General features: G+C 47.2%; 1 protein-coding gene across 1 annotated transcript in view; it reads right to left on the bottom strand.

Moving 5' to 3' along the window:
• IL17RD (interleukin 17 receptor D) overlaps positions 1-13,282 on the bottom strand; it is a 74,829-nt gene extending 61,547 nt beyond the window's left edge. Inside the window, exon 1 of the mRNA XM_007984687.3 lies at positions 13,078-13,282. Coding sequence (XP_007982878.2) covers positions 13,078-13,203 — 126 coding nt within the window. The 5' untranslated portion in view covers positions 13,204-13,282. The remainder of the gene's footprint in view (positions 1-13,077) is intronic.
• Between the last annotated feature and the right edge of the window lie 1,167 nt (positions 13,283-14,449).

Here is a 14,449-nt window from a genome sequence, read left to right as displayed (position 1 = left end):
AGAAATGAGAACTCTCTCGGCTGTGACCAGAGCAAACGAGACCAGGCAAAGGCAAGCTGCCCCCTGCCCCCCACCAAAGCATACCCTCACCCGACCTTTGTGTCCAGCATGCATTCCAGCCCAGGAGCTCCGGCCCGCTGGGCAGAGGCTGCACACCATTTCTGCCAGCATCTAAATTGCTGCTTTCTGGCCTTTCACTGTCAGGCCACAGAGGGGACTGTGGACTCGGTGCCAGAAAAGAAAATGAAAAGCAAAGTTGAATCTCTGCGGACCATTCTCTGGATGCTGAATGTCCCACTATTACATCTCGGCATGACATTTCATGGCCAGCAGGGGAGGAGGCCCAGTCCTGAAAGCTGAACAAACGCCGGGCACACAGGCCTGCCTGCGCCCTCGTAGTCTCTCTGGACTTATGAATAAAAGATGGAGGTTTTGTCTCTGTTGTTTCCCTGGTACCCTGTAAGAATAACAACTTGTCACTTTTTGACATTTTAACTTACTCTGAAAAATGACCAATATTAACTTTACATGTCTTGGCCCTTAAATCTGGAGTGGAGTAAAATGAAAGAAAGAAAAGCCATGTAATTAGGTAGAAGATAATAATTCAAGTTAAACTAATGAAACCGTCTGTAAGGGACTCTAATAAAATAATGTAGGTAACATGCAATCACAGGACTAAAAGGCTAGAAACTAACTTGGAGGATATGCTTTGAGTGAAGTAGCCTTTACTGGAAATAAAGTTCAAGGTTTTTTTAGCACAAAGGAAAGAAATGGCTGAATTTTGGTGTGAGGAAGCAGTCAACCGTAAACCTGCCCCGGCCAAACAGTGGTCTTTAATAGGAACTCATTCCCAGTCTCTGAGGGCGACACATCTATAACTGCAACAAGCCCATGTGAATAGCAAAAGCCTTGAGCATTCTTGAGAAACAGCACTCCTAATTTTGAGAGAGCATGGTTGATTTTAAATAATCTTTAAGGAAAGAGTTTATTACAGGATAGCACAAATGACATCCTGCACTTTCCTTAGACTCTCAATAAAGTAAAAGGGAAGGCTTAATGTGAAACACTGCATTTTTAAAAAGACAAATAACACAAGACTAAACTGGGTACTATCATTAGCATAGATCTCTAAATACAACAATTGCGCACAGAAAAAACAAATTTTTCTTATTGCTAAAACTGCATCCACATTTGTTACCAGTTGATACCTAAAATCCAACAAAGTCACAATATCACCTTTAGAGGGGTCTTGTCAAAATATTTGACCCTATTCATAAGGAAACAATAAAAAATCCAAATTGTGTACACAGTGGCCTTGACTCTTCAGAATGTGTAGGCTATAAAGGACCAAAAAATAGGTAGAGGAACTGTTCTGTATTAAAGGAGGCTAAAGAGACAGGACATCAGAAAGCAATGAGTGACCCTTGTCTGCCCCCTAGAATGTGATGCAGAAATTATGAATGACATTAAAAGGACAAGTGAGGTAAGTGTAGCAAAATGTTACCAACTGGTAACTCTAGACAAAGGGGAAATGGGTGTTCATTTTACTGTTATTTCAATTCTTCTACAGGTTTGAAAATTTTCAGAATACAAAGGATGGGAGAAAGAGCACAATAATGGGGAATCCCCATGTGGGGCTTTAAGGGACTCTAATATACAGGTGACTGTATTTTATACATCACATATATACATTTTACACACTATATACATTTATATATACATTTTATACATTATCTATACCTGTATTTTGTACAGGTGACTAGCTGCCTGCTTAGGGGGTTGGGATAGCAACAACTTCATCTTCCTGTATCATTTCAGAAAATGTATGCCCTAGGCAGGGCATGGTGGCTCATGTTTGTAATCCCAGCACTTTGGGAGGCCAAGGCAAGAGGACGGCTTGAGGCCAGGAGCTTGAGATTAGCCTGAGTAACACAGTGAGACTCCATCTTAACAAAAAAAAAAATGTAAAAAAATTGCCAAGCTTGGCAGCACATGCCTGTGGTCCCAGCTACTCAGGAGACTGGGCCAGGACGATTGCTGGAGCCCAGGAGTTCAAGGCTGCAATGAGCTATAATTGCATGACTGCACTCCAGCCTGGGTGACAGAATGAGACCTTGTCTCAAAAAAAAAAAAAAAAATTTATTTATATATACACACACACACACACACGTCATAGATCCATTTAAAATCTCCTGTATGCCTTTCCCTAAAACTCTTCTCCAGCAATTTACCATTCTCCTCTTATCAGAATTCCTACTAATTTAAAAACTTTTTAATACTCTTTAAAAGTTCCCTGGTCTGCTGCCCAAATTCTCCCCCATTATCCACTCCCATCCTTTTTTAATGAGATAAAAGCAATGATTACACTAGTCTTAACCAACTCGAAACTCTGTACATTTTAAAATGTGTGACCCTTTAAGTAAAAGAAGCAAGCTCAGTAGATAGGAAATGTGCTCAAGTGAAAAGATGTGGGAGGTAGAATTTGTCTCTCAATGACTTCAAAACCGAGGGAGGAGAACAATGAGAGGCGGCCTGTCCACAGCAGCACTATAGAGGCCAGTGACAGTCACCTTGGGCATGCCGGCACTGGGAACTCATAGCTCCAGAGGCCCTGAAGCAGTCTTCCACCAGCACAACCAGATGTTACATTTTTTCTGCTTAATTTTGGTAAAACTCCATGACCTCCTTCTCAAATTAAAAAGGCAATGCCATTTTTTTTGTAAGCCACAGGAGCTATCTTTAGTGAAGCCTTCTAAGGATTTCATTAATTCATAGCCAGCCAACCAGGACTTTTCCCACAGTCTCCCACAAAAAAGCCCGGGAAGTCACTGATTGCTTGGCTGGATCTGAATATGAGCAGAGGTAAGATCAGAAATATCTAGTTCCTCCCACAGGGAGGCAAGGCATGAAAATCAAAGCTGGGCAAAAACTCATTTCCACAGCTGGCCAGCAAATCCGCAGCCCCGGAAAGAAGGCAAAGAGCACCTCTGATTATGGACAGACCTTCAAGTGGCTTCAGAAAATGAAATGCATTCACCACCAGAGGGGAAAGAAGCAAACAAAAAACGAGACCTGCACCCCTGTGAAAAAGACAAAGTTTCATACAAACTGAGGGCTGCTGCCAGAGAGTGAGATTTGTTCCGTTCACGTCGTTTCAGAAAGTCCAAAACCAGGATGCTTAGTCGGGGCTTAGCAGTAACTTTTCACATTTTTCTCATCCACAGTGCAGGGTAAAGTGGACAGTCCAAGCAACCCCCTCAAGCAACAGACACGGCCAGGTGTGGCTCCCACAAAACACCAGCCCACACTCTCCCTGTCATGAATGGGAAGCTGGCTTGAAGCCCAGCCTCTAACCAGTATGTGGCCCCTGGCTGGAGTGCCAAGAACTGTGGTGTGAATGAATAAATTAAGCATATTTTTTATGCTACTCTCAGCACTAACTGCCACATGATTAGCCAATGTTAAGAAAACAATTTTGGAGGAATTTTTTTTTTTTCAGACGGAGTCTCGCTGTGTTGCCCAGGCTAGAGTACAATGGCACCATCTCGGCTCACTGCAACCTCCACCTCCTGGGTTCAAGTGATTCTCCAGCTTCAGTCTCCTGAGTAGCTAGGACTACAGGTGCACATCACCATACCCAGGTGATTATTAAAATTACATAATAATTTATGTATTTTTAATAGAGATGGGGTTTCACCATGTTGGCCAGGCTGGTCTCAAACTCCTGACCTCAGGTCATCCGCCCGCCTTGGCCTCCCAAAATGCTGGGATTACAGGCGTGAGCCACCACTCCCTGCCCAGAGGAACTTTTATTATAGTTGCTTGACTGACATGTCACCTTCTCAGAGAGGCCATTGGAGAGTGTCTACTTACAAAAACCCATTGCTCTTATTGCCTCATTTTAATTTCCCATAGAGTGCTTAGTCATTCAAGAAACACGTATGGAGAACCTGCTATGTGCCAGGCACTGTTCTCATGATGCAGAAGGGAACAAAATAGGTAAAGGCCCCGCCCACATGGAGCTGACACTGCAATGGGGAAAAAGGATGGACAAAGAAAATACTATGTATGTCCCATGGTGAAAACTTCTGCAAAGAAAAAGTGAAGAAAAGAGGACAGAGTGAGCAGCAAGTTGCTATTGTAAACAGCATGGTCAGGTCTGATATTTCATTATCCTGTTTGTCTCACCTACTAAAATCTAAGCTCTGGCTAGGCATGGTGGCTCATGCCTGTAAACCCAGGTGGGCAGATCGCTTGAGGCCAGGAATTCAAGACCAGCCTGGGCAACATAATAAAACCCCATCGCTACAAAAAGTGTAAAAAATTAGCCAGGCTTGGTGGCACGTGCGTGTAGTCCTAGCTACTCAGGAACCCGAGGTAGGACAATTGCCTAAGCCCAGGAGTTTAAGACTGCAATAAGCTATGATCACGCCACTGCTGCACTCCAGCCTGGGTGACAGAGACCCTGTCTCTGGAAATAAAATCTAAGCTCTAGAAATCAGATCTAACACACAGAACGCACCAATATTCACCCAATGAATGGCCACTGAGTGTCACCTCCGTTCACTTAGGTGAACTTATCAAACCGTTCACCTGTTGGAGAAATCTTCCAAGCCTCACCACTCCTGACAGAACACACACAGGCAGACTTCAAGGTGCCCTGTTATCTAGTACCTACATCTTCAACCTTACCATCCCCCTACCACCCTTCTCCAGCTTTGCCCACATCTTACTTTCTGCCCCAACTGTCCCCCCAGCGCCCAGGTCCACTCACTGGTCAGGCCCTGCTCAAAGTCCCTTTGGTAAGACCTGTCTTCTTCATCTAAGCCTCCCACGAACCACTCAAATTCAATTTCTTCTTTATAAACACATCAAATTTGTTTGTTCCTCAATGCATCACTGCAATGTTTGGACACGTTCTCACGAAATCCGGAGGGATGATGGGGTTGGCCAGGCTTTGTGGCACAAGGGAAAGCTAGGGAGTGGTATGGAGAAGCCTCACAGAGAAAAGGAGGCCTCCTCTAAAGCAGGGGAAACTGAGGCAGAGCAAGAAGCCAGAGTTACTGGGAACCAACTGAGACATGGGCTAAAAAGCCAGAGTTCTAAGACGGCCTCAAGCAAGGCCTCAGGCAGTTGAATGTCAACAAACTGCTTTTCACAGAGGCAGTTCTAGGCTGAGGAGCAGCAGAAGCCCGTTCAGGTTTCTCTGGAATGAGCAGGGAAGTGTGGAGAGAGGACTGAGAGGGCTTGGTACTGTGGCCCCAGAATCCTTCCTGAACTTCCCTGTTATCCAGGCCCCTACTCCTTTGTCTTTCTCCTGGCCCAGACAGGCAGCCACTGTGGATGGGGGACTAGTCCCACAACTTAACACAGGGTGGCTGCTCAAAAAAGTGTCTCCTGCCTCCTCACTCCAAATAAGTCTTTTTGAGCTTCAGATGCTGAGCAGTTACAATAAATCCTAACCGTGTGAGTACCTGTGCTCCACCCACAGCAAATGTGCACACTCCAGAGGAAGGGGCCATAAACCGTCACTCAACAGGGACCACGCTCAGGCGGCGGACTGCTGCTACATTTGGTCTGTACTGCATTGCATTTTCCTCAGATAAAAGGGGGCCATTCCGGGAGAGGAGAAACCAGAAATCACCCGGACAGAATAAAATCACAGGGAAAGGATTTCTAAACCATATGGCCTATCTCAGGAAAACACACCTCTTCATTCCAAGGAAGCCCTCCCTTCATCCCATTAACCCTCCCACTCTCGAGTAAAACAGTCCATTGCAGCACAGAAGTCTGGGGACACCGCCAGGATTTTTTAAAGGGTTACTATTCAATGGGGGGAAAAGATCTACAAAACTTACCAAACAGAACACTCAGAAAAACTCCTAGTTTTGAAGGTAATAAAGTACTTTTTACATCTGAAAAAAAGTTGTATTTAAGGCCTAATCCCTCATGATTTCAAAAGGATTCATATGAAGTATTCATTTAATGTGTGAAATGTAAATATCCATCCAAACATTTTAATTAATGCTACCAATTTCCATTCCCTTTTCAAAGTTGATACTTGAATTTTATATGGCTTTTCTGGTATGTTCAAGCATGCTTCCCTACCATGCAGTAGTTTTAATGAAAAGCCTCATGATTAATGTCTATTAGATCAGGTTTTAATGAAGAAAGGTACAATAAAATTACAATTTACTAAGCTTCCAATAATACTTGCCATCTACTGCCCTTTCAAGTCTTAAGGTGCCAGCCATATGCAAATAAGACATTTTAGCATTACTTTTACCATAAAACAAATGCTTCTTAAACAAGCACAGTAGAGGTAGTTTTCATTTATACTATTAAATCAGAAAATTTATGAGCCCATTTCCGTTTTAGAAGAGAATTACATGTGTGTTCACATCACATCTTTATTTTGTCGTCCACCCAGTGATTTGTTGAGGACAGCTGGTATCTATTAAATCCCCCCTTTAAATGTTGTAGCCTTAATTAGCTACATCCACCTTCCCCCAACATTTCCAAACAAGGAACCAAAGAAAAGGGAATCCATTTTTATCATGGATACTTGAACAATGGAGTTGCAAACATCAACGTTAACAGTCTCTAGTAGAAATAGCTATTCCTTTTTTAGGCCACTTCACAAAAATAGGGTACAAATGGAGTTTTTGTTATGTAGGTAATTTTTTAAATTGTTCAATTTTTAGTTTCCTGCCTGGTGTTATTAATTAAAAACCTTCTTTTAATATATTGTTTGGGAAAGGATGAAGGAGTCTCCCCAGAGATATTCTTGGTATTATTTAAGCTACAGACTTCTTTCTTACTTGGACTTCTCAGCATATGACTGAACAGATAGAATCTGCAAATAGAGAAAGCATCAGGGTGTGGTTTTCTATGAACAGACATCATGCCCTTCCCAGACACCAAAGGGTTTCCAACTCACACAACGAGAAATTGTTGATTGGATTGCTTTAACCTGCCATATATAGATAAAACACACACTGACTTAATTTACAATGTCGATATCTCTTCTTTAAAAAAAAAAAAAAAAGACACATTTACATTTATGCATTCAGGATTTCAAGTGTGAATTCTGTTCAACAGACTACATTCTGAGCAAGATAAGGAGCCATCTCAAAGATTCCCCCGTTGGATTTGTTTCTTCAAGACTGGCCCTAGCTTTAATCTGCAGTAAGACTATCTGTTTCAATAGGATGTGATCACTTGAGGGCTTGTGTCTTTTCAATCAGTCGGTGGCCCTGCCGGGTTTAGAGTGGCAGAGGGGAAGTGGCCTGTGGTTAAACAGAGGAAATACCAAGGCATTTTAATAGAGCAAATAGTCTCTTTACTTCCCACCGGGAAGAGCTTCAAAGGCTGTGGGCCCCGGAGGAGACAATGTGTTTCGGAGGCCATCAGTCACCTAATCGTGTGTCAGGCCCATTCAGAACATCCAAGCAGCCAAGACAAACACTGCCCAGGAGGACAATGCTTCCCACTGGCTGGGCAAGTCTGGCTGGCTGGAGATGGGGCCTGTAGCTCCAGCTCAGACAGCCCACCGGCTGACTGAGGGCAGGAGCGCTCCAAATTTGGGGGCAGATGGGAAATGGAAAAGGTCTGGCGACCAGGGCAGGGTGGCAAGAGAGACGTCTGCTCTAATGCCACTGCACCTCTCAACCTGTCAAGCTCCTGGGGATACCTGAGCCCCCTCCTCACCCCACATTCTTACAAATCAAGGGTGGAGGCTCAAGCTTCTAGAAGCCTAAAAACCAGTCCATCAGAAGCAGACTGAAGAGGCAGTGGGGGGCCAGGCACGGTGGCTCACGCTTATAATTCCAGCATTTTGGGAGGCCAAGGTGGACAGATCATCTGAGATCAAGAGTTCGAGACCAGCCTGGCCAACACGGTGAAATCCCATCTCTACTAAAAGTACAAAAATTAGCTGGGTGTGGTGGTAGACACCTGTAATCCCAACCACTCCAGAGGCGGAGGCAGGAGAATCGCTTGAACCCGGGAGGCAGAGATTGCAGTGAGCTGAGATCGCGCCACTGCACTCTGGCCTGGACACCAGAGCGAAACTCCATCTCAAAATAAATAAATAAATAAAGAGGCAGCGGGGAATGAAGGAGGACAGTGAAATTGTTGATGGGGTAGCCCCAGCAGGAGCAGACATCTGCTGGGGCACAGTATATAAAAAGTTCAGGGACAGAGGAGGAAAAAGCCTTGAAAGCTTTTTAAAAAAAGAAAGAAAGAAAGAAAAAAAAAAACATGTTTTAGGCCAAATGAAGCATGAAAAATACTTAAAAGCATTAGCAGTTCTTTCCTTTGTTGGGAAGTTGTAAGATTTGAACTGCCGAGAATCTGATTTGGATCCTGTGCTACTCCTTCCTGAGACTGTTTTCAGACAAACCCAGCTGTTCTAGGGAGGAACCCAGGGGAAGTGTGAAGTCCCCTTCCCTCCAGGCCTCCTCATCAGTCCCAGGCCAGAGGCACCCACCCAAACTAGCTCCCCCGCCCCCCCCCCCAGTCCTCACAGTCCCCATCCAGCCTGACCCCTTGTATTGGTCGGGGCTCTGAGAAAGTCTTCACATTCCTCTCTAAGGCCAGTGACATAATTTAAAGCCAAACTGATTTTAAATGTTTAGAATGTGTCTTCTCCCCTTCTCTGGATTGTGGAACCCCTGTCCTCTAAAAAAAATAGGTCTCATCCTGGTTACAGCAGGAGTATCCTCAGAAGAACTTGTTAAAATGCCAATTCCTGGGCTCCACCTCACTCTCACTCTGATCCCATTAGCTTTCAATCTGCATTTTAACAAGCTCCTGAGGCAATTCTGATACTGGAAGGCCCTGGGTGTCACTTGGAGAAAAAGTAACTGCTGGTCTCCTGGTCACCGAGCTATATGCCCAAGTTAATAACTAGCACAATACCCCAGGCACTGCAGGGGCTTGGGGTTGGGTGGATGGGTGGGGGTGGGGAGAGAAGGGAGGGCTGCTCAAGAAAGATGGACATGGGCCAGAAGAGTTCCCAATTAACTAGGCAAACAGGCTGGAAGAAAGCTTTGCACTGCTTATAAAAACATCTCTCTAAAAAATGTATCAGCCAGGGCTGAGTAATTTTTTAACCAAGAATTCTGTAACAGACACAAGAGCATCTATAACATGGACGGCATGGCCACAGGATAGGCAGACCAGATGTGGGCTTGGGAGCCATGAGCTGCAAGTGAATGAAAATGCATCCAATTCAGAATCAAATAAACATGCCTGGGCCCACAGCCAAGGATAATTCTTGGATTGGACTTTTATCAGGAACCTAAATTTTAACCAGCTGGAACTTCTCTTTTCCAAGTACCACCCTATTCCTTCCTACCTTTTGCAATGAAGTATTTGCCTTAAATGGGAAACTTGCATTTCATTGTAAAGATGATGCCAGCATCCTGCCTTCCCGAATTCCTGAAGAAGTAGTGTTTTTTTTTTGCAGGGGGAGTAGGAATTGTGTTCCAGGGATAATAGACCAGAGAAGGTGTACCCCATTTAGGTAAGGAGGCAAGAAATGTTCCCTCCTCCCCCACTGCAGGAAAAGCCATTAAATAAAAACCTGTGGGAGTAGATTCCTAACTCCTTGTTCCATAAAAAGGCTTCTAGACCAGCAAGACAAGGGGAGGGAGAACTTCAGTACAAGTGACTGACACAATTAAAGTTGCGAACCAAACCTGCTTCTGGTTGCACACAAAACCATTCCACTCTCTAGAAGCAAGAGCCAGTGTAAATGAGGATGGCGGTCCCTCTGGAGGTTTTACAAATCATTACTTCTTTGCGAACACAGTATTTATTACTCAAACAGCAACCTTACCTGGCAAGGACCCTAACAGAATTTTTTTTTTTTAAGTAGTTGAGGAAGTGTGCCCACAACTCATTTCTAAAACACTGACCTCTGTTCAAGATGGTATCAGCCTCTTAATTGCTCCACTAATAATGGGGAGGTTGTGAAACCTGACCACTTAAACCAGGCCAGCCCCTGGCTCCTCTGGGAGCAGCCCGAAGGGTCTGTTAGCAGGGCTGCAGAGAGTTAGCTGGCTGCAGTCACCTTGCAAGTCCTGCAAAAATACACATTCCTGCAAGGGCAAGGGTTCCTGAAACAAATGTTCCCCGGAGATCAACAGGGTCATTTGCTCAGCTCTGCTCCGCACCCAAATTCGGTCTCTCAGGACTTGGTGCTGCACCTTGCTGCCCCCTCTCAGGTTCTGAATATTGCCCAGGCCCACAGGAAGCCTCCTCTGATTTGCATCACATATAGTCCACCCTTATTCTTTTATGTTCCTATAGCCCCACTGCAAGCAACCTTAGAGCTGAGGCCAACATCTACGGACTAAGTACCTATTATTTGGTAGGGGACCCAAACATGAATCAAATACTCTAGTCACTGTGTACCAGTAATTTCTAGCTGACTCCCTGACAGAACAACTTCTAGAAGACATGACCTAGGGAGGTGTGGACAGGGACAATTTTTTGCAGAAGTGATGCTAGGGCTGAGAAGGGAAGCTATGGAGGTGTAAAGTGAAGGAACACAGGCAGGAACAGCATGTGCAAAGGCCTGCTGCAAAGACAATGGACCTTGATGCCCTGATCTTTGCCTCTACTTCTTAAAATCTATCAAGAAATACAGGATTTAGGAGGAAGGCAGCAGGGTCTAATTTGGTTCAGCCAATATTTACAGGGCTTTGAGGCCACTAAGATGAGGTTCAGTGCCTGGCTAAAGAAACTAGTCTGAAGACATAGAAGTGAACAAATACTGACAAAATGGTCTGGTGATACCAAAGTGCAAGGACCTGCATGAGAAGGCAAAGGAAGGGGCATGGCATTCAGGAGGGCTTCCCTGAGGGGGCACCACCTGAACTGAGTCTTAAGCTAGGCAAGGAATTCTCAAGGGAGGAAAAGGCATCCTGGGAGGAGGGAAAAGCATGTCTTGGAAGCACAGAGGGCATCTATCCGGAGTTAGGAACAGGATGGGAGGGGCAGGGGGTGAGGCTGGAAAGGGTGGGAATGCAAAGCATGTGGGGAAACTGGGTCCATGAAATGCACCAAGCAGCAAATCCAGGAAAGAAGGAACCATGTATCAGCATGGATGAGCCTGGAAACTGGAACATGGCCCAGAGGTCTCTATGATCTTCCAGGAGAGGAAAGAAGATGACCCAAGGAAAGGATTGGTGGGGCCAAGGCAGGAGCAGCTGAGAAAAGTCACCCCCAGCTAGGGGTTGTGGTGGAGAAAAGGTCAGCATGAGTGTGAGGTGACTGGGACAGAGCCACCATCCTATGAGGGTGCAGGTTTGGGAGAGGAGAACACACTCGCACAGGTAGAAGAAAATCACCAGCCTGGCTCCGTCGGAGCACTACCATACCCCACAGCATTAAAACTTCATGAGTTTTGGACAGTGGCCTAAGAAGCCACCTTGGCTACTGCAGCAAAACAGCAAATCGGACTGATTTACCTATGTCATCACATGAACACTCAGAATAAAACGCCTGTGATGATACTGTAGTCATTCAAAAGCCAACAGGAGTCTAAATCCAAAATTCTAGTAGGATCCATACATAAGTCAACATGAGATTAGCCTTGAGGAAACTTGCTAGCTACTAAAATTTTTTTAAACAATAAAACAAGAGCAGTGATGTTTTACTAAAATGGAACACAGTAAGAAAATGTGATGCTTTACTCAACTAGGAAGGAATGACAGAGCCTAAGGGGGCGGGGGAGGGGGCGGGGGCGGAGGCAGAACAGGGGTCATAGCTGTCTCCATAGCTTAGCTGTTGAGTCTGAAGACATCCCAGCTGTCTGGCTCACACCTGGTTTTCTGCACCACATTTCTTGGACTGTGGGGCAAGTGAGCTTGGAGGCACCAGCCTGTGTGCCTAACGGAGTGTTATGTCCTAGGTTTTGACTGTGCTGAGGCTGTTTAGACCCATCCAGAAGAGGTCAACGTTGGCCTAAGCATAACCACTCCATACCTATCCCTCAGCCCAGCAGCACTAAGGAAATTCTCATTTCATCCAATTTTTCATATGAAGAAATTGAGGCTCATGGCTCCCCAGGAGCAGAGCCAAGGTCATGTCCCTGCTGCCTGAGTGCAAAGCCTGCGTTTTCTGCACAAGGCTTAAGGCCATGAGTTCCCTGACGCCGGGCCCACCCTGGGAGACTCGGGGCAGACGGACATAATCTCCGGGTTCTGGGGCCGCCCAAGGCCAGAAGCCCAGGTAGGGAGCTGGGAAGCTGAGAGGGGGATGGCAATGACCTGCGCACAGACAGTGTCAAAGGAGCGCTCTGTTCCAGTGAGACGGCTCAACGCACACGGCGAAAGTCTGGGCACCTCTCCAGTCTCATCTCAGGCACCTCACCCAGGTGACACCCACGCGGCCCTTTGGGGGAAAAATATCCGCAACTCGAAGCAGGGAAGCAGGATATCAGCCGCGAGACCTTCAAAAGACGAAGGGCTGAACCGAGAGGCGAAGTTTCTCAGGAGGTCCCGGAGTCAGAGGAGGGGTAGGAGTGGGGTGACGGCCCCAGGCGAGGAAAAGCAAAGCTACCAGGAGAGCGGGGCGCATCCCTCCCCGGTGCTCCAGGTCCCCTCTCCGGTCCCGGGCCTTGGCGAAGTTGTGGACTGGAAGTCCGAGAGAATACCCCCTTCCCTCCCCAAAGCGCAACCCGGTCCAGGTGGCTCCGGGGATCCCAGCCCGGGACACGCAGCCCTGGGGCAAAGGAAGTCCCGGGCCAAGAACAAAGAATGGGGAGCCCGGCCCAGCCCCACCGCCCCTCACGCCCGCCCTCTGAATGGGACCCCGGCCGGCGGCCGCACCTCATTAGCAACACAAAGCCGGGGTCGGGCAGCCGCTTTCATCCCGACCAGGGCCGGAGGACACGCGCCCCGGGAGGGAAACCAGGAGGATGCGCGGGAGGAGTGGGACCCGGGCCGGCCGCGGACCCCGCGAAGAGCAGACAGGTTGGCGCGGGCTCGCCTCCCCGCGAACACCTGTGCGCGCTGCGTCCCCCGCGAGTTGGCGACGGCAAGAAACCCACCGCCCTCGCCTTACCCTCCAGCCACAGGTGTCGGCGCCCCGCGCGCGGCCGGACCCGCCAGCGGCCACAGCTAACTGCGAGCCGTTGAGGCAGGCGTTGACCGTAAAGAAGACGGAGCAGAGCTGCAGCCACGGGGCCATGGCCGTGCGCTCGCCCAGCCAGGCCCTTCTCTGCGCCCCGGCCGCCCGCCGCTGGCCAGCCCCGAGTGGGCGGTGGCCGCGGCTGCGGCGGCAGTGAAGGGGACCGCACTGGGCATGCGTCGCCAGTCAGGGCCCCGCCCCTTTCTCCGGGCCCCGCCCCCGTCCTCAGTCCTCGTGTGCTGGCCCCACCCCCACAGCCTGGCCCTCCAGTCGTGGCCCTGCCCCCGTAGACCACGCCCCTCTGGTCACGCCCCAAGCCCCCGCTGAGATTCTGGCAGCTGCAGTTTTTTCCCCCTGACTTAGATCTTTTTTTTAATCTAAAGGATTTGTCCAAGTGATGCTCACTCTATGCAAAACCTGAGGAAAACACAAAGAATGTAATAATAATAATTTTAATAATAATTTAATAAACACCTGCTATGTGCCAGACCCCTTTCTGTATGCTCCCAACCACACAGGGAAGTGTATTATTGTTATCCCAGTTTTAGGCGCAGAAAAATTAGGGGAACGTGATAGAGAAATCCTGCTCCGCATTTACTAGTAGGACTTTGGACAAAAGCCTTGCTGTCTCCACAGTACTTCCTCACCACCACCCCCTTTTGTCCCCGCCCAACCCCCCTGGAAGCTAGAATAAGTATCCTAGTCTGGGGAGAGTTCTGTTGGTTGAAACATAACAAGTGCTCCATAAAGGCTACAATCTATCATTAACTGACTCTCATAAGATCACACAGCTGTTACCTGCCAGACCTGAGATCCAAATCTAGACCTGACTAAAAACAATACTCTAAGCTACTACACTTGTCAAACATACCCTCATGAAGTGGATATTATTTCTGTTTGGAAGAGGAAACTGAGGCTCAGAGAAGTGGAGTAGCCCAAGCTATCCAGCGTTTCACCACACTCCTCCCAGCCCTTTGCCTTGTATCTGAGCACCTAAACTCTCACACTTTGTCCCTCTCCACTACCCCCTTCCTCAAGAACACCACCTCCTCTTCCTAAGGGCTTTTTCTACTTCTGACTTTGTCCCCGTGTCCGATACATTTCTCCACCCTGGATCCAAAGTGATCTTCCAAAAACACAAATCAGACTACTGACTTATCCTAATTAAAACTCTAGGCTGAGTGCAGAGGCCAATCCTAGAGGATCGCTTGAGTTCAGGAGTTAGAGGGAGCAGTGAGCTATGATCCTGCCACCGCACTGAAGCCTGAGTGACAGAGTAAGACCCTGTCTCTGAAAAGAAACAAAC

Source organism: Chlorocebus sabaeus, chromosome 22, assembly GCF_047675955.1.
Source record: "Chlorocebus sabaeus isolate Y175 chromosome 22, mChlSab1.0.hap1, whole genome shotgun sequence".
Lineage (NCBI taxonomy): Eukaryota > Metazoa > Chordata > Mammalia > Primates > Cercopithecidae > Chlorocebus > Chlorocebus sabaeus.
The sequence above is the reverse complement of the archived record's forward strand: the minus strand, read 5'-3'. Positions and strand labels throughout refer to the sequence as shown.